General features: G+C 37.5%; 1 protein-coding gene across 3 annotated transcripts in view; it reads right to left on the bottom strand.

Annotated features, from left to right (window-relative positions):
- Nucleotides 1-18326, bottom strand: part of ARHGAP10 (Rho GTPase activating protein 10) — a 784460-nt gene extending 766134 nt beyond the window's left edge. For all 3 annotated transcript variants that reach the window (XM_053703724.1, XM_053703722.1, XM_053703725.1), the window contains exon 1: nt 18059-18326. In XM_053703724.1, coding sequence (XP_053559699.1) covers nt 18059-18212 — 154 coding nt within the window. In that variant the 5' untranslated portion in view covers nt 18213-18326. The remainder of the gene's footprint in view (nt 1-18058) is intronic.
- Between the last annotated feature and the right edge of the window lie 462 nt (nt 18327-18788).

The following is an 18788-nucleotide window of genomic DNA, read 5'->3' as shown; positions in this document are numbered from 1 at the left end:
TTTAAAAAAAATCACACATTGTAGCCTAATACAGCATATATATATATACACATACACACAAACACACACATACTGTATGTATTGTGCTGTTATGCCATGCCTCCTACAAACTACCCCTGCACTGGGAGTAAAAAACAAGCAAAGTTTAAAAAATATGTCACACTGTTGTCAGTCTGCCGTGGCACACCTGAGGATCTCTCACGGCACACTAGTGTGCCACGGCACACTGGTTGAAAAACACTGCTTTAGAGTTCTCAAATATAAGAGGATAGTTCTTCCTATATGCTTGTAATATGGCAGAAAATGTAGAAATTTAACCATAACCTGTCTAGGTTGTGTACGTGTGTTCCTTTCCTGATACTCTGGACCAACCCTGTGAGCCTGTTCTACACTACCTTTAAGTGTGCTTAGAGACATTTTTAAAATATTTGCAAGTGTGTTTTCAATAAAGTGTATCAAGTCGATTGACTTAATGGTTTCAGGAACCCCAATTAGGCGAATATTATTTCGCCTTGACCTGTTCTCCAGGTCTTCCAGGCGTTGATGGAGAACCTGATTCTGCTTCGTCAGGTTTTCAATTGCATTAGAATGGCTTGAAGAGATGTCTTCAAAATCAGACACTCTTCCTTCCAATTCTGTGAATCTAGTTGAGATCTGTTTGATCTCCCCAGAGATATCATCTAGACCCTTTTGTAAATTCTCCATTTTGGGAAGAAATAGTGAGCTTATCTGATGTGCGTCTTTATTGTTAAGGGTACAATCTAATGATTCATTTAATACTTCAGGGGAGCCTCTCTGTCTTCTATCACTTTGTTTATATTTAGATGCCATCTTATTAACCCCTAGGTATTTATCCATACATACAGTTGGAAATAATCCAAGAAAGAAAAAAAAAAAAAAGAAAAAAGGAGAGAAAAATAAACAAGTAAAGAAAATTAACTTAACAATTCTTCTCTGTATTTTCCTGCTTGTTATAATCATTTTTTTAAATTTTACTTCACTTTTTTCCCTGTATAAAATGAACCATGGACTCTCTATTAAATGATAAGAAAAAGAAACGTCCCTTCAGATTTTCTTATTGTAATAGTCTATAAAATGCTTGTTACCAGGTACATCTTATACTTAATACCTCTAGATAATAGGCAATAAACAGCTGGGGTTTTCTTATCTTTATTTTGTACTTTTTTAGCCCGCAGTCAGAGTTTTTAGAAAAAAAGCTGGCAAAAATTTCTATTATACCCTTGGATTACCCTCTGAGAGATAGATTCCCTCTCTCCATCCCTCCAAAGGGTGAAGCGGTATAAGGGCAGCTGCTTCAACAACCATATATGTGATGTACTAGTTGCCTTCCCTTTACCAGTCCCAAAAAAAGTCCCCTCTTGCCTTAACTTTTTCTTTCTCAGGTGCCTTCTTCTCCCCTTCTTGAGCACTTATCCAAGGCTAAGCTGCAGATACCCTGGCTTGTCACACCAAGCTGCTTCACCCCTGACCTCCGTTCACAGGCTCCGCAGGGCGACCCGCTTGATACCTCCAATCCAGCTCCCGCCACCAGGATCCTCTCGGCTGTTTCTCGCGTATCAGCTGCCTTGTCTTGTTACCGCTATACAGCCACCTCTCACAAACAGGAAGGGAGGCGCGAGCACCACCAGTGGGCAACTCCAACAACCCGAAAGTTGATGGTCCTAGCTCTAAACGCCACTAAGCAGCGGTCAGGGACCGCAGGAGTAAGCCTCGGGGAAGCACAAAGTTCTGCAGTCTGGGCGGCAAGTGTTTGTTTTCCGGAGCTGTACTCTGCCGTATGAGGGACTCCGCCTCTCGCCAGTATTAGGATCTGCCGTAACAGTCCCTGCAACGCAAGTCTCGCCCTCAGTTTCCACAGTTCTGCTCCCTTTCAGTGTCCCAGGCTATGTCAGTGGTACCTCTCAGCTGGTGATGATCTCCATGTTTCTCCCCGCGGTTATCTTCTTTTAATCTGGGTGCTAGATATTTATTTTCCGCAGCTGTACTCTGCCGAAGGGGGAATTACACCTCTCCCCAGTATACGACTCTGCCGTTACCACCCTTGCAGCGAAGATCTCACTTGCAGTTTTGCTTGCGGCTCTGGATACTCCACATTTATTTGTAACTCCTTTTTTTTTTTTCCCTTTAAAGAGTCCGCTTCCACGCTTAACCTGCATGCTTTGACTTTCGGTGAGGGAGGTATCTTTCTCTCCCCTTCTCCTGTGGTATGTTAGCCAGGACACGCGCCCCATCAAGGGCTTTCCCACTTGGGCAGTTGTTAGTCCGTATCCTAGGGAGTATGGACACGGAGCTACACAGAGCACACTGCTCGCCCTGCTAGCTCTAGGCCCACCCACCGTAAGTCTTCTCATTAAGCCACAAATCTGGTCTATTTTCTAGTTGTATTCTAATAAAGAGACTGAGAAAAAAAAATATATATGGCCATTTTACCATTGCTCAAACAACAAATCTAATGGTGGCCTAGGACTTTTGCACAGTGATAGATAGAACATCCAAAAAGTATCAGTGGACTTAGAATAAATAAAACTTAGCGTTTATTACATAAACATAAAACATGACAATGTTTCAGTGCTCCGGTGGTGGAATTACCCTGATTTTCAATCACAGCTTTAATGCGTCTTGGCATGCTCTTCACCAGTCACATTGCTGTTGGGTGACTTTATGCCAATCTTGGTAAAAATTCAAGCAGACCAGCTTTGTGTGATGGCTTATGACCATCCATCTTCCAATTGATCACATTCCAGAGGTTTTCAATGGGGTTCAGGTCTGGAGATTGGGCTGACCTCAACAGGGTCTTGATCTGGTGCTCCTTCATCCACACCACGATTGACCTGGCTGCGTGGTATGGAGCATGGTCCTGCTGGGGAAAAAAATCCTCAGAGTTGGGAAAGATTGTCAGAGCAGAAGGAAGCAAGTTCTTCCAGGATAACATATGTGGCTTGATTCATGTGTCCTTCAGAAAGGTAAATCTGATAGATTCAAGATCACATATAAGGTCATCTTCTCTAATGAGTCTAATTTTCAGCTTTGCCCAACACCTGGTCATCTAATGGTAAGACAGAGAGGCCTAGAAACCATAGTTTGATGATCTGAAGGGTGCTTCAGCAAGGTTTCCCCTTTTTTAAAAGGACAAAAGCAAAATAGCAGTTACCAGGTGCATATGGGGGGTTATATGTGTATCTTTGAGAAGTACAGTTATGAGCAGGGCATTTATAGGGCTCAATGGTCCATTTTCATGGGGCCCAAAATAAATTAGCACTATATTAGAGCATATCATAAAAGCATAATTCACCCTACAAGTCTATGGGCTCAATGATAAAAAACTCGTCACTGTAGAGAGAAATCACACAAGACAAAATTTGTATTTCTAAAATTCTTTGAGACACCTCGCAGTAATAGAGACTTCTTATTCTTAGATCATCTCTACTGGGAGGAGAGCTTTAGATCATTGGGCCCCAGCCAGTGAACCAATCAGTAGCAGCAGTCACACAGTGGGCTCTGCTTATCCCATGAGGTACTTAACTTAAATATTTAACTCCTTGCAGGGTTGTTAGTGCTAAAATTACATACTCTAATGAATAAGAGTATATATATATATATATATATATATATATATATATATATATATATATATATATATATATATATATATATATATATATATATATATATACACACACACACACACCTCAGTGGAAGAAAGCACTCACAGGACTTCTCAATAGTGGGTAAAACAAAAGACTTAGTGTTTATTAACGTTTCGGGGTTCACACAGACCCCTTCATCAGAATGAAAAAACAGTGTCACATCATAACTTAATATAGTGTTCAAAACAATCAAGCAAATACATGCAACCAATCACCTGTGTCTCATGATATAGTTCCCATGTGCTATGGTGGAAAGCACGCCATGCGTTCCATTAAACCGGAAGTTACCTCACTATATAAACTAATTTAGCCCGTTTCCTGACTCATTACTTGGGTTTCACATAGCCTTTTTTGGGACTGTCAGTTTCAGATGCTCTTGCACATGCTCAATAGGAGCTGGTGCCTCAGAAAGTGTGCAAATAAAAAGAATTGAGCACAAATTGATCATGGAAGTAAATTGGAAAATATATTTATTTATTTTTTAAATTTGTGTGCTCCAAGTTTAATGTTGACCCTTTAAAAATTGGATGTGCTACTATATTGTAGGATTAGTGTGTAATTTATCATATTACCTCTTCAATTCTTGTCTAGGAAATAGAATTCAATGCATTAAATTATGGGCAACAACAAAAAAAATTATTGGAGTTTTCTATTATGATGTGCCCCTAGGTAGCCTTGTAGCTATTACTGCTCTGATAGATAATCTAGTCATCAGTAATAATGAGTTTTGTATTAAATTCTCATGTCCCACTGGTTACTTTTTCTGGTTCTGTGCTTGACAATGTAGGAACACAGATCATCTGGAGTTATCATATATGTAAACATATATGAGTAAACAACACGGATTGGAAAGCAACATTTAGACAGGTTGAGTTAGATGTTTTAACTCAGCAGTTTTAAACAGATTTGGATATAGGTCAAGACATTAAATCAAATTTCCATTCTATGTAATCTACAAATATATTATTACATTTAAAAATATACTTTGTTTATCTCACTGGGTTTTATGTAACATTACAGAGAATTAACAAAACTGCCAAAAATGCTTCTGGTAAAAGTTAGAGTGAAATACCAGACAAATAAATATTTGCTTCCTTGCATGCTCCAGTGCCCTGCCTGGTGGAGTGTTTTGCACAGGCTTTCAGGGCACACACACACACACATCCCACAGCATGCATGTTAAGCAGGGGCGTATTATGGCCTAGGACGACATGGCACTGGCATAGGTCGGCAGATTGGAGGGGGCGGCACTTTCTGCAGGCTCTGTGGGGAGCGGCAGAGTAGGGGGCTTAAATAATGTAACAGTAGGGGAAAACCATGAGCCGGGGTTCCTGGGAGGCACAGTGGCACTCACATCAAGTGTATGTCTGTCACTTTATTAATGCCTCGGTCCTCCTGAGCCCTACATTTCCTAAGTCCGTCTACCTCTGCTCCCTCAAGGTAGGACCTACTGCTGAAGTTCGTATGCAGCTGCAGTTCCTACCCGGGAAAGCAACAGCGGAGCACAGTAGCACTTCTTTGGAGTCTCAAGTGGACAACCAGCGCTATATGCAGATGCCGCCCTCAAGTGTCAGTCTGCTCTCTCCCTCAAGTAGGACCTGCACATCTAGTTCCTACCCGGGGTCCCTGCGGTATATAATGTGTGTTCCCAAAAAATGAGTCTGTATGGGGAGCTGGCATTGACATTAGATAGTTGTATTTCCAACTTGCTGTATATGTGCATGCCGTTGCCTACACCCTTTCATTTATTGTATCCTAGTTCAGGGTTAAGTGAATGTGCTTATAGTTATCCTACTTTCAGTCCACTCATAGCTAGTTGAACTCACTTTATTTTTTGTGCACAAGACACTTGTATTTTACTTCAAGATTCACCAGATTAATGGAAAAAATACATTAATAATGCTAAGTTAAGATCACCAGCTATGCCTGTTAAAAAAAAAAAAAAAGACAAAAAAAAAAAAGGATGGTGCATGATAATTCTTCAGAGGGCATCTTAGAAAAAACCTAATGCACCAGGCAATAAGCCAGATACACAAGCAATGTTCAGTTAGCAGAACTGATTCTCCCTAAATTTGATTTAATACAAAACGGAACTAGCCGGACTGACAGCAGAAATAAGACAGTTTTCAAAAAGAATTTCGGAGGTGGAGACACGTGTCTCAGATCTAGAGGACATTTGTAATAGTCGGGAAACCTAAAATAAAATACACTTTGATAATATTAAATCATTACAAGCTAAAATTGAGGATCTAGAAGATAGATCCCGCCGCAATAATATAAGAGTGGTGGGACTGCCTGAAATTAATGCATTTTCTGATTTAGTAGAATTTGCTGCCTCCTCACTCCCCAAATTATTAGGAATACCAATTAATGACGGGAAAATCTTAGTTGAGAGGGCACACAGAGTGGGCCTCATTAGAGAACATTCAGAGGGTAGACGGCCAAGGATGGTTATGATTAAATACCTTAACTTTGCAGACAAAATTAATATTATGAGATATTATAGAAAAGGTGAATGTATTAATCATACAGGATAAACATACTATTGTTCCAAGACTATTCAGCTGAGACATCAGCAAAAAGAAAAGAGATAGCACCATACTGCTCCAATCTCATTAAGGCAGGGGTAAAGGCAAATTTAAGATACCCAGCTAAAATAGTTGAGGAAGGAGAGAACCGCATTATACTGAACTCCGAGGCAGAAGCTAAAGCACATTGTGCGAAAGTTTATAACAAAGCTTAAACCTCTCCCTTTGTGTGTATTAGAATGGCGTTGAATTTAATAGATCTGACAAAATAATTTAATTGGTTGTTGGTAAAGAAAGTAGACAAATGTGGTGCTTGTTGGGAAGATGGTTTTTATTTTTATTTTTTTTTGGGGGGGGGGGGGTTGTTTGCTTTTTCCCCTTGCCCCCTCTCTGCCTCGCGGGGATCCCACCACAGATAAAAAAAAAAAATTGAATTTAGAATATACTAATCTCAAAGTAGTCTCATGGAATGTGTGTGTGTGTGATTTCTAAATTAAAAGTAAATTGGGTTGAGGAAATAATAGCAACACCTTGTATTAAGAGGAAATGTGGAGTAGTGATACTCTTTAATAAAAAATTTACATATAATATACAGTAGTTAAACAAGAGTTAGATCCCTTGAGCGATTCGTAACTGTGCAGGTAGAAAATCGAGAAAAAGATTTGGTCATTTTGCAACATATACGGTGCAAATGGACTGGATTTAGAATTCTGGCAGAATCTTGAAAAAAAATTAACTGCATATTTAGAACAGAATCTTGTAGTAGCGGGAGATTTTAATTTAACAATGTATCCAGAATTGGATAGATTTTTACAAAAATTATCTACTAGATATGAAAAAGAAGCTAAATGTAAAAGAATTCTGCAAGGCCTTGAGGTTAAAAGAAGCTTGGCGTGTACAACATCCAGATATTCGATCATTCTCCTGCGAATCTAAAGCTCACAAAAATTTCTCGAGAAAAGAATATGTTTTTAATTGAGGATAGCTTATTTGCTTTAAAGATTGAAACTCACACAGTCAATATAATACTAATTGACCATACAATTATCCGTCTACAACTAAAACATAGCATAAGGATAGGAAATAACTTATTTTCACTTCCCTAATTATATGAGTAATAATACCCTCTTTTGTAACTGGCTCAGTGAAAGATGGTATGAATATTATAACTTTAACTACGAGTATCTGCATAAGAACATAGAGATGTTCTGTGAGGCGGGGAAGGCAGTATTAAAGAGGGGAAATTAAGTTAAAGATGATTACAATAAAAAAAAAAAAAAAAAGACAAAATATAGGAATGTACAACTAGCTAATCAGCTCAAAAATAGTTATAGGAAATACTTATTTAATCCAAATACAATTACTTGGAATGCATACACAAGAGACAAAATGGAAAGAGAATTGTTTCTCAAAACAAAGTGGTCATCTGAAGAGTTGAAAGTCAGGGCAATGTATCAGGGATATCAAGGAATCTCAGCAAAACACCTGGCAAAACTCATTAAATTTAGAAAAAATAAAACAGAAAAGTTTGATTCCCTTAATTAATTGCAGCGAAAACACATACACAAAGACAAAGGAAATCAGAGAGGCTTTCTTTTAACTTTTACCAAAAATTATATGTTAATATTCCGGTTAACGAAGCAGAAAAAGACAAATTTTGGCAGCATATTCGGCTCACACAGATTTCAAATGAAGCTCTAGAGCAAATCAATAGAATAATTGCCCCAGAGGAAATTGAGGCAGCTATAGACAAATTAAAAGCGGGTAAAGCAACAGGCCCCAATGGGCTATCGGCGGAATTTTATAAAATGATTAAATCTGACATTTCAGACACATTATGCAAGTTATTCAACCTATATTTTCAGCATAATAAGATGCAATCAAGGTATTTCACGGATTCAGTAATATCACTCATACCCCCTCTCGCCTTTATTATTTAACATATCATTAGAACCTTTGACCATTTACCTAAGAAAATAAATCCAGGGAATAGAGCTGGGTGGTAAGAACATGGTAATTCTACTATACGCAGACAACAGGGCCTGCTCAAAGTTTATCTGGGGTTTAAAAAAGCCACGTCTAACCATGGAAAGATTATGCAACTTAGGGAGTGAGGGTCCCCTAAATTTCCTAATATTAATTATTATAATTGGACAAGTATGGTCAAGTTTGCATTAGATTGGCTGACAGAAGCAGAAAATGTAACATATTACAAAATAGAATCTAATCTGATTGCCCTGCTTAGCTTAAAGGGACACTGAACCCAAAAATGTTCTTTTGTGATTCAGATAGAGCATGCAATTTTAAGCAACTTTATAATTTACTCCTATTATCAAATTCTCTTCATTCTCTTGGTATCTTTATTTGAAATGCAAGAATGTAAGTTTAGATGCCGGCCCATTTTTGGTGAACACACTTAGTTGTTCTTGCTGATTGGTGGATAAATTAACCCACCAATAAACAAGTGCTTTCCATGGTTCTGAACTAAAAGCAAGAGAACAAAGAAAAATTGATAATAGGAGTAAATTAGAAAGTTGCTTAAAATTGCATGCTCTATCTGAATGAAACATTTTGGGTTCAGTGTCCCTGTAAAAGCGATACTTCATCGTCGGACATAGCAGAATTTGTAAAAATCAAATGACAGCAGAGTTTCAAGATAAAAAACTGCTTCAAGAAAGACAGCTTAGATCTCACTTTAATAAATGGCTAAAAGTTATATTAACTTGGCCAAATTCAATTGAAATCCAATTTAAATTTCCGTTACAGAAATTAGCCGCCTTCATACTCTTGATGGCAGAGGAGGCACTTCCCAAACATTGGTTGGATCCTCCTGAGAGAGAGACGGGAGGATAAAAGTTTACACATGGTGGGTTTCCTCTGAGGGGGGGGGGGGTGTTGTTGCTGGGACTTTCCCATCCTTTTTTTTTTTTTGTGCTTTGCGTTTTGTGTATGGCTTTGTTTAAAAGATTTCAATGCTCTGAAAGTAAGATTCCTCTAGGCTTTTCTTCAGGCAGAAAAGATGTTAAGTTTATAAGAATGATGTAAGACAAACAATGGATATGATTTGTGTCTATGCATTTTGACATTGAAATGATGTGTGACACTCGTTGAATGTTTTTGTTATATCTTCTTATTATATCAGTATATCATGTTATTTTCCAGTGCATTGTTCAATAAACAAACAATTTAGGAATAACATTTGCACAGACTGAGGAATGTTGTGCCATATTCTCTTTTACCCCTTTTATCAGAATTCCCATCCTTTCTAGGGGATCTTGCTGCAGAGGGTGTCTGTACCCTGCATAGCAGCTTATGTACTGGACGGTTAATCTTTAGCTGCCAGAGGGCATCAAGCAAATGCCTCACTTAATTGTGCTCATAACCCACTTGCTTGCACCTAATGTGCTTGGATTAACCATTTAAGTTCTGATAACTAGCAAATGTACAGGAAAACACACTTAGCCCAGAGACTGCCTAGTAAATGTATGTTTTTGTATGCATTCTGTAAATAACATGCCATTTGATGAATAGTTACTGTTTGTTTTACTCAGTAATCAGCGAGGTCTGCATTTACAGCCTGATTTTTCCTTACATCTTATCCTTGGCATTTTGTTGTTTTTGTAATATAAAGTTGTTTTTTTAATAACACTGTGTGTGTAATAATGTAACTTACTAGTAGTAAGTTACATTAGCATTACAGACACAGGGTGTTCGTTACACAAACTTTATATAACAAAACATAAAAATGCCAAGGATAAGATGTAAGTTACTAGTATATATTTTCTCTATGTAGTGTCTACCTTATATTAATTAATATATTTAATGGGTGGAGCCATCTGGGGGCATGGCTTTATTTAAAGGAGTGGGGGCTAGCACCCCACCATCTTTCAAATTCACCAGCCGTCACTGTATGTATATATATATATATATATTCCTGAAAATAAGCACTCACTGGTCTTTGGACATCTTGTGAAACAAAATCTTTTAATGAACCGTGATGTTTCGGGATCAACAGCATCCCTTCTTCCAGAAGAAGCATTCTCAATTCCTTGGATATCTTTTTATATCCCTTTCCTGTTTTATACATTTCAACTACCTTTTTCCCACAGATCCTTTGACAATTCTTTTTCTTTCCCCATGACTCAGAATCCAGAAACGTCAGTGCAGCACTGGATGAAAGATGCAAGGGTCTGTCAGGAGTCCAGAAACTCATTGACCTTTTATACACACACACTAATTACAAGCAAACAGATCACAGGTGAGGATGGTTATCTTTAATAGCCATTCAAACACCTTGGTGTCAACTTGTGTGCATGTTATCAGGCCAAAACCACCAGGGTATGTAAACTTTTGATCAGAGTCATTGGGGAAGTTTCTGTTGTCATTAGGATTTTAAAAGAGTAAAACACAGTTGATTGATAATAAATGGCCTCAGCCAAACACTAACCATGAGTGAAAGAAAAGTTTTTGTGTTATCATTCATATTCTCTGAAAAATGGCCAGGAAATCATAAATTCTGCCAGTGCCAGGGTATGTAAACTCATGAGCACAACTAGATAGATAGAAATGGCATAAAAAAAAAAAAAAAAAAGTAATGTTACACCATGTCAAAATTCACCAGTCGCCACAACTGAAATTAAAATCCTCCATGTCTCAAAATTAAATCAATGTAAATATATATCAATGTAAATATTTGCATAGGAAATTAGCACATCTAGGCAAGTATCCCCGCTTGCTTTTCCCCAGAAATAACTCATATACAATGTTACCAATGCACAAGAGAATTCTGGGTAAGTTATGCAAATTAGATATGCAAATTCTCAGTTTTTTTGTTTCAAAATAATACTGTTTTAACACAGCTATCCTTTTAAAAGGATTATTACAGCAAAAAAAAAATTACTCACTAGACAGCCTGTTTCATTCTTTTTGGAACTCATCAGTAGGAGATAGATTTCTGGTTGCTGTGTTTTTTTAAATGTTATTTCTATATGCTTTTCCCTGTTACTCATCCCTCCAAATAAAGGGACACTTTACTCTGTAATATTCTGTCATTCATGTAAAAGAAATGTAGAAATGGCACAAAAAAAAAAAAAAAAATATGTTACACCATGACAAAAAAAATAAATAGCTAAAAAAGCCTAAAACCTGGGGGGTGGGAGGGGACAGCAGAATTTTGAATGCCTAGGGCAGCACAAAACCTAAATACGCCACTGATGTTAAGAGTTATCCAGCAGTAATAAAAGTTTAAAAGAAGCATTGTTATCAAATGGATGTGTATTGCAAAACTGCGTATATTTCAAATTCACTACAGCACAGTTTATTTCCTATACATTTTTTATGTCCCTTTTGAGCAGCTGTATAAACATTCTCATTTTTAACTCACACTTCAGCTTGTATTAAAAAAATGTTTGCATTATGTTTCTATTAAAAGTAATCAGTGTTTGAACAGTAGCTTTTAGTCTGTATGGGTGTACATAGAGTATAAGAACATAGGTGTCTGCCCCACCTGTAGTACTAACTGCAGGGGGGAAGAAAAAAAAACACAAATTCCCCTGAATGTAGCCTCATTTTAGGAGGAAGACGAAAAGTATCCTCGGATCCTCGGAATTATGTATCTCTCTCAGTATTGTGCCACTGCAGTTCTGGACTCCGATTCCCAGAATGCATTGTACAGTGGTGGATAGCAAGCAACCTGGAAGGCAGAAGGTTTTGCATGAAGTCACGCCCCCTCTTCCATGCTGTGTGAGTTTGCTATGAGCCATGTAGGTGATTTCCACTCCCACCACCTTTTTAACAGCAGGAAAGAATAAGGTATCTCAATAATGACAATGTGCTCTGAGATAACACTTTCTCTGCAGAGTCCTCCTACTTGCATACTGGAATAGTTTGTTAAAAGTTTTGGCAATAGCACAAATAGAGGAATGTTTATTTTGCATATTTTCAGTAATGCACTGTTAGCAGTTTAAGGCTTTATATGTATAGGATAACTTATGGTTTGGTTATTTTATGTTTAAACTATGTGTTTCTTCTTTATAACTGTACAATGCAACAGATCACATAAACAAAGCACTAAATAATGAAACTATTTGCTCCTTTGTTTTCATTTCTAAGTTAGGATTCTGGATAAAAAAGCCATTCATTTTATTTAACACACATAAAAAAGCATGAAAGTGTATTAAAGTTTAGCATATAGTGACTCAGAAATGTATAGTGTATTAGTAAACTAGGACTAATAGTATTTTGTAATGTGTGTGCGTGTTTATTGTCTGTGCATATTCACTTTATTGCTCCCCAAAAAAAAACTTCTGTGGATGCCCATGTACATGAATATATGCACCAGCACTGAAATGCTTTGCTAGCTCAGAGAGCACATGTTGGTGATGGCATACAGATAACAAATGCACACAATATGCCCAATGTCTGCCCAATAAGCATGCGCTGTGTTTCAATGCAGGTTTCCAGATCATATCTAAATATGCATGCACCTCACACCTTGTGCAGAGTAAAGCTATTAATGAACTAGCGATAGCAAAAATGCTTCTAGTAAAAGTAAAAGTGGATTGCAAAACTGCTTCTAGTAAAAGCTTATACAACTGTATTGCAAAACTGCTTCTATTTAACATGGAAAAAAAATGTGATACTTGACGTAAATCTGAAAGCAAACTCTAAATATGTTGTTATAGGTTTATGTATCTTAGAGAAGTAGAGAGCATTAAATTCAAATATGAGAAAACAGTAAAAATGACAATTCATGATTTTACTGCAATGATTTTCTAATCAATATTCCCAGTGTCCCTTGAATGGCCTAAGGGATATAACAACCTTCACATGAGGCCAATTTGCTGCATACAAAATCCTGGACTATGCTCATTTCTAACAAGTAACCAACATAGAAGCAAGACAAGTAACGGAGACTTAGATTAACCTCACTACTTGCAGTAGTGCAGGCAAAGGATCTGAACTGATTAAGCAATTAAGCCGACTTACTGGCCCTTTCTGGATTTCAGAAGAGTTTCCAGTGTAAGAAAGAATCTGCTATATGAACAAGGGCATACCTAGCATGCTTTAGATCACACTGAAAGGGACACACAATTATAGCAACAATCTTACAGTGTGAAATTGCATGGCTTGTTTATAAAACTCAAACTACTCAACTCAGTCTTTCTTCATGGACCAACTGTAGTTAGTATGTTTATATATACTTAAAAAAAATGCAATGCCCTTTCATTATTTATCGTTTCCTGTCATTTATTTTCTTGAATTTAAAGTCTGATAGTAAAATGACACCTTAGAAAAACCTTTAAACCATTTATATAAATCATTATGTCATTGTGAATGAATATATATATATTTATATTATTTTGCTCTCTTATCATGTAGTTTAGCTCTGAGAAATGAGCAATTTCTAATGCTCAGAACTTGAATTGCTCCCTGCTGACTTTTCAATGATAAGCCTGATAGATATATGTCCATAATTGGCTTTAATTGATAACTGCAAATAAATGCATTTTATAACTGTATGACCGTGGCTAGCCTGGTAGTCTGCTGACTAAAGCCCAGATTTGCTCCTCCAAATAAGTGGCAGTTGGAGTTTGATTATTGAAAATTACTTTAGTTTGTTTTAAAAAAATATTAAAGGGCCAGTAAACATAAAAAATAATGTTAGATAATTCTGCACATAGTGCAGAATTATATAACATTATATTAGTGCTAGTTTTTTTTTTTATATAATATCTCCGGTGATTTTTTATAAAAATAAGAGGGTTTTCCAGACCCGCCCTCTGTGCTCTACTGAGCGGGTCTGGTTTTCCCTCAGAGCGCATCGGGCCAGCTGTTTAGTCACAGCCTGGCCCGACCGCGCCATTACATTCAATGTAGCTTGCTCCTGCTGTCAGACGTTTAAGGGCAGGATCTATGAATACCCCAATTGGTTGCAGGCTTGCTCATTTGATCCTGCAACTGATATTTATGAAGCAGTGGTTTGAACCGCTGCTTCATAAACTCCAACAAACTGGAGTTGGTGGATGAAAATCACCCCAGATTAATTTGGGGTGATTTAAAAGCAATACTCTCACAAAACTGGTTGTGTGGAGGTAGGGGCCAGCATTGCACATGTGTTCCCTCGTGCAATGATAAATATGGGGGACATATCCACCCCACAATTTGCAATCAAGTGCGGACAGGTTCACAACTTGTGAATCTGATGAGCGAGTTTAATTTTAGAATTGCCATGTTTTTTTTCAATATTTCATTTGAATCTGAAACACTGGCATTTAAAGAGACATTATAGTGGAAAATTACACTAATTCATTAGAGTATGTCCTTTTAAGAATAGTGACCCTTTCAATGCCATGTGTTTATCACCCACAAATGGGTTAAACACATAGTAGAAGAACTGCTCGGGCCACAGTGCTCTACGATCCAATCAGCAGCAGTTTCTGCGTTGGTCCAGAGCAGTACTTCTACTATGTATTTAATGCATGTTTGGATGTTAAAACACATAAGTTCACTAGCCTTAACATATGTTGACTATAATGGCCCTTTAAAGGGTCAATGTATTCAAAGACCTTTGCTGTTCTAATAGAAAATATTTCAAAATGTGTTACAGTGCTTTTTGTTTTTTTAAATAAAATGTATGTCCCTGTGCTGAATAAAAAGTGTTATCCCTCAGCAAATTAGTAATAAATATATGAAAAGAATCAGTCACATTAATAAATGGAATATCACTTTAAGCTATTTTAAAAAAAAAAAACTGAACCAGAGAGAACCCAGTATGACTGGTTTTGAAGTTCTGCTTGAGGGCAGTGATTTTTGACTACCTTGTGAGTCAAACAGTGTCATACAGCACAACTGGGTCACATGAGGGGAAGAAAACTGTAAGGGACTGGCAATCAAGGAGACAGAGGATTATCAGCAAAGAATGAGCTGCTCTGTGCATAAATAACTATTATTACGCTTTGTTATGCAGAGTACATAAATACACGTAACTGATGTGTTAGCGACAGGAAGTATTACATACACAACACTACAAACAGCTGTAATACTAAAGTAAAACAGACTGTACAACATAAAGCTGCAGAAGAGCGTGTTGGTATAGGGATTTGTACACTAATTCACCCATGGAATACTTTTAGGACTTCTAAGTATTGGTGGAACCTCAATACCCCAGAACACCTTAAAGTTCATGCTTCCACCTTGCCCCATGCGCATTACATCCCACAGAAAGGAGCTCTTTTGAGAGTACATTTAAATATCACAAAAAAACACTTCATTAGAATAATGTTTGGGAAGTACAGATTTAAAGGGACATTGTACATTAGATTTATTTTTTTTTTGCATAAATGTTTTGTAGATGATCCATTTATTTAGCCCATCTGGGAGTGTTCTTGTAAAAATTAATTAGTTTTGCTTATTTTTTAAAAAAAAAAAAACGTGCTGATTTTCAGACTCCTAACCAAGCCTTAAAGTGTCAGATGTATACGTGCATTTACATCAACAGGACATAGCATGAGTCTGTAATATGTCTTTTCATATGCAGGAAAGGGGGGTCTGCTCCCAGCCCCTTTCAGTGGGTGTCCAGCCTAACCTCATTAACAGTGCTAAACTTGGAGCTTCTAAGTAAGTTTTTACAAGTTTTTATACTGGATTTTTTAGATCAGTCGCTGTGCATATTATTCTTAATAATAGTGTATATTACATGCAGTTATATGAAAATTGGTGTATACTGTCCCTTTAATATTTGCATTACAGAAAAAGGTTGCTGCTTTAAGATGATTACAGGGGTGTAACTAGACCTCACTGAGCCCCAGGGTAAAGTCTGTGGTGGGCTCTCAATTACTCTTTCTGGCTATTGCAACAAGCTGCTTTTCTGTGATTATGAGCCCTTCCCTTTTGGTTAGTCTGCACTAGAGGATATGGACTAGCACAATCTTCTTGTACAAATATGGTGCCAGATTCTTCTGTACAGATATGCTGTGACGGCCATCTTGGAAACCCTGCCACCATATTGTAAAGGCAATTCTATACACTTTCTCTAAACTGTGAGCTGGGGGACAAATGGTGGGGCCAGATGTGATGACGGTGGAAACCGGGCCCCACCAGCCCCTCCTGTAGTGATGTCACTGCTGACCACATGGCCTGATAGTCCCAGTGCATGTTGAGACTTCTGAGATCCCTGCAGTTATGGGTGTCTGAGTGAATATATATCAAAAGATGGACACAAGTAGATCTGAATAAAAAAATAAATAAAATAAAAAAGTACTGAAGACCCCACAGAGATATACATTTTTTCCTAAGCTTTATCTAAATTTGAATGGTATGTTAAATGTGTCATGATACATAAGAGGGGACCATGAGGTGTTACACTTTAATAAACTGTAAACAGGAAAAACCAAGAATCTGGAAAACAGTTGCTTTTTTTTGCTAGAAATGTCCTGCTTTAAAGAACACCACAAGCATAATCTAAAGTGCAAGGTAATATTGAAAGAACTAAGTACTTTGTATAGTATTGGTACATACAGAGAAACTTATTGGTGTGTATGCACTTGAGTGATGGGTCATACTGGCCTGCTCAGTTGATGCAGCATCTTCTATCAGTTGGGGTAACATTTATTTAAAAAAAACACTATGTAATACCTAGACTGGAAGTGATGCACTAAAATAAATACATCACTTAACAGAAGAAGCTGCTATAATAATTAAGGGGCCAAACATACAGTTAGAGTCAGCTCCAGACCTGCACTGTGCTGAACCCGCTAGTAACTGGAACCTAGGATGTGTTCATCTCTGGACCAGTAGTGCTTAATTGGTTTGCCACTGACATTAACTATGTTTTAACCCATTTGGATGGATAAAACAAACATTTAGGGGGGGCTGTAAATAGTGAGGGGTATCTAAGGCGTAAAGCCTCCCCATTCATATCTTCTACAAATGTTCCATTTATTGTAACATGTAACTGTACAGTATTAGATATTAACAGTTCCTGGTTTAATGTGAGGTACACCAATGACCTCAAGTTGTGAGAAATATGAGAAAATTATGCATTACAATTGTAAGGATGGGGACTTTAGGTAGATAGCAGATTTACCAGTACCTAGGTTAGCACAAACACTAAATACACTACTGGTGGAGACTTTTTCATTGAAATATCATTCAGTGGACTAGTTACTTATCTTGACTAATAAGTAGTAACAGGACAATGTATGTGTGTGTGTATATATATATATATATATATATATATATATATATATATATATATATATATGTGTGTGTGTGTGTGTTTGGGGTGGGGGGGTTTTATTGACAGTATATCTAAATTTACACACACATTCCATTACAAGAGGAGAATGGTGTCAAGATCTGATAGTAAACAGTTTGGAGGCAAGGGGTCAAAGGTGGAGGAACCACAATGCTGCATTTCCTGACAGCTGATATGCAGAAGAAAATATATTGTTGTATGGATATTGTATTAATAACACAAACTGGCAGAAGTGTGATATATATATATATATATATATATATATATCCATACAGATTATTACAACAGCCCTCCCACAGTGAACATACAGACAACATCGGGGAATATAATATATTTAACCTAAAACTTATGTGTGGGTAAAACCAATTTCCGGATAGGGTGTAAACAGAGAGTGGAAAATGCTGGGAGGGGGTACATATCAGAGTTTACTTGTGCGTTGTATCTTTCTGACTTGAGCAGTAACAAGTTTTTGTTTATTGTGAATATTAGTGTTTCCTTTTAATGTCACGTTACACAAAGAGCTGCAGGAAATGCCACATCATACAATAACCCAGCAGAGTACAGCTCCAGCCAACAGACTGTGAGATGAGACCCAACACACTTACTTTTGGTAGCAGCAATAAGATTTTTGCCATCCTTCAGTAAGTCCTTAATAAACTTGTTGGTTCTTTCCAGCTCCACCTCATGTGCTCGTACCCTTTCCCTCAGCCAAGGGCTGTCCAGGTAGCAGTCACTGAACTCCAAGGGCTGCAGCCCCATGATTACAAGTCCTGGCTCAGAGCCGCACTGCCTTGCAAATCCCTTAATAGGCAACCCAGGGACAAGCACAGAAATAGGCAGTCAGGCATCCCCAGCAGATCCTGTATCCCTCTATCTCATCAGGCAGCATTCAGCTTCGTGCCCCGCCTGCCTTACTAACAGCCGTGCCCCTTTCTCTTCTTAAGGTGGAATCGAACTGATGCTGCCTTACTAACAACAAAGATAATAAAACCTGTCGTATTGACGCCAATTGATAAGAACACTCACACAATCCCCTAAATTCACACAGTATAGTCTTAAAAATTCAGCTCAAGAAATAATAGAGAGACTATGGAATTTTAGGGAAGACGACATAAAATAACATAGGCACTGGCGAGATTTAAAGGGCTTAGAATTGTAGTGAATCTAATAAAATCTAACAAATAATTGAACATGTTTAATCCTTTAAAATGTTGATGGAAGTTGTGCTGCTGTCTCAAACTTCTAATTGTTTACGGTTAATCACTTTTACAGAAAACTTCTAGTGCACTTTCTTTTTGAACCATGGGTCTCATCTCACAGTCTTATAATGGAATA

The sequence above is a fragment of the Bombina bombina genome, chromosome 2 (assembly GCF_027579735.1).
Source record: "Bombina bombina isolate aBomBom1 chromosome 2, aBomBom1.pri, whole genome shotgun sequence".
In the NCBI taxonomy this organism is placed as follows: Eukaryota; Metazoa; Chordata; class Amphibia; order Anura; family Bombinatoridae; genus Bombina; species Bombina bombina.
The sequence above is the reverse complement of the archived record's forward strand: the minus strand, read 5'-3'. Positions and strand labels throughout refer to the sequence as shown.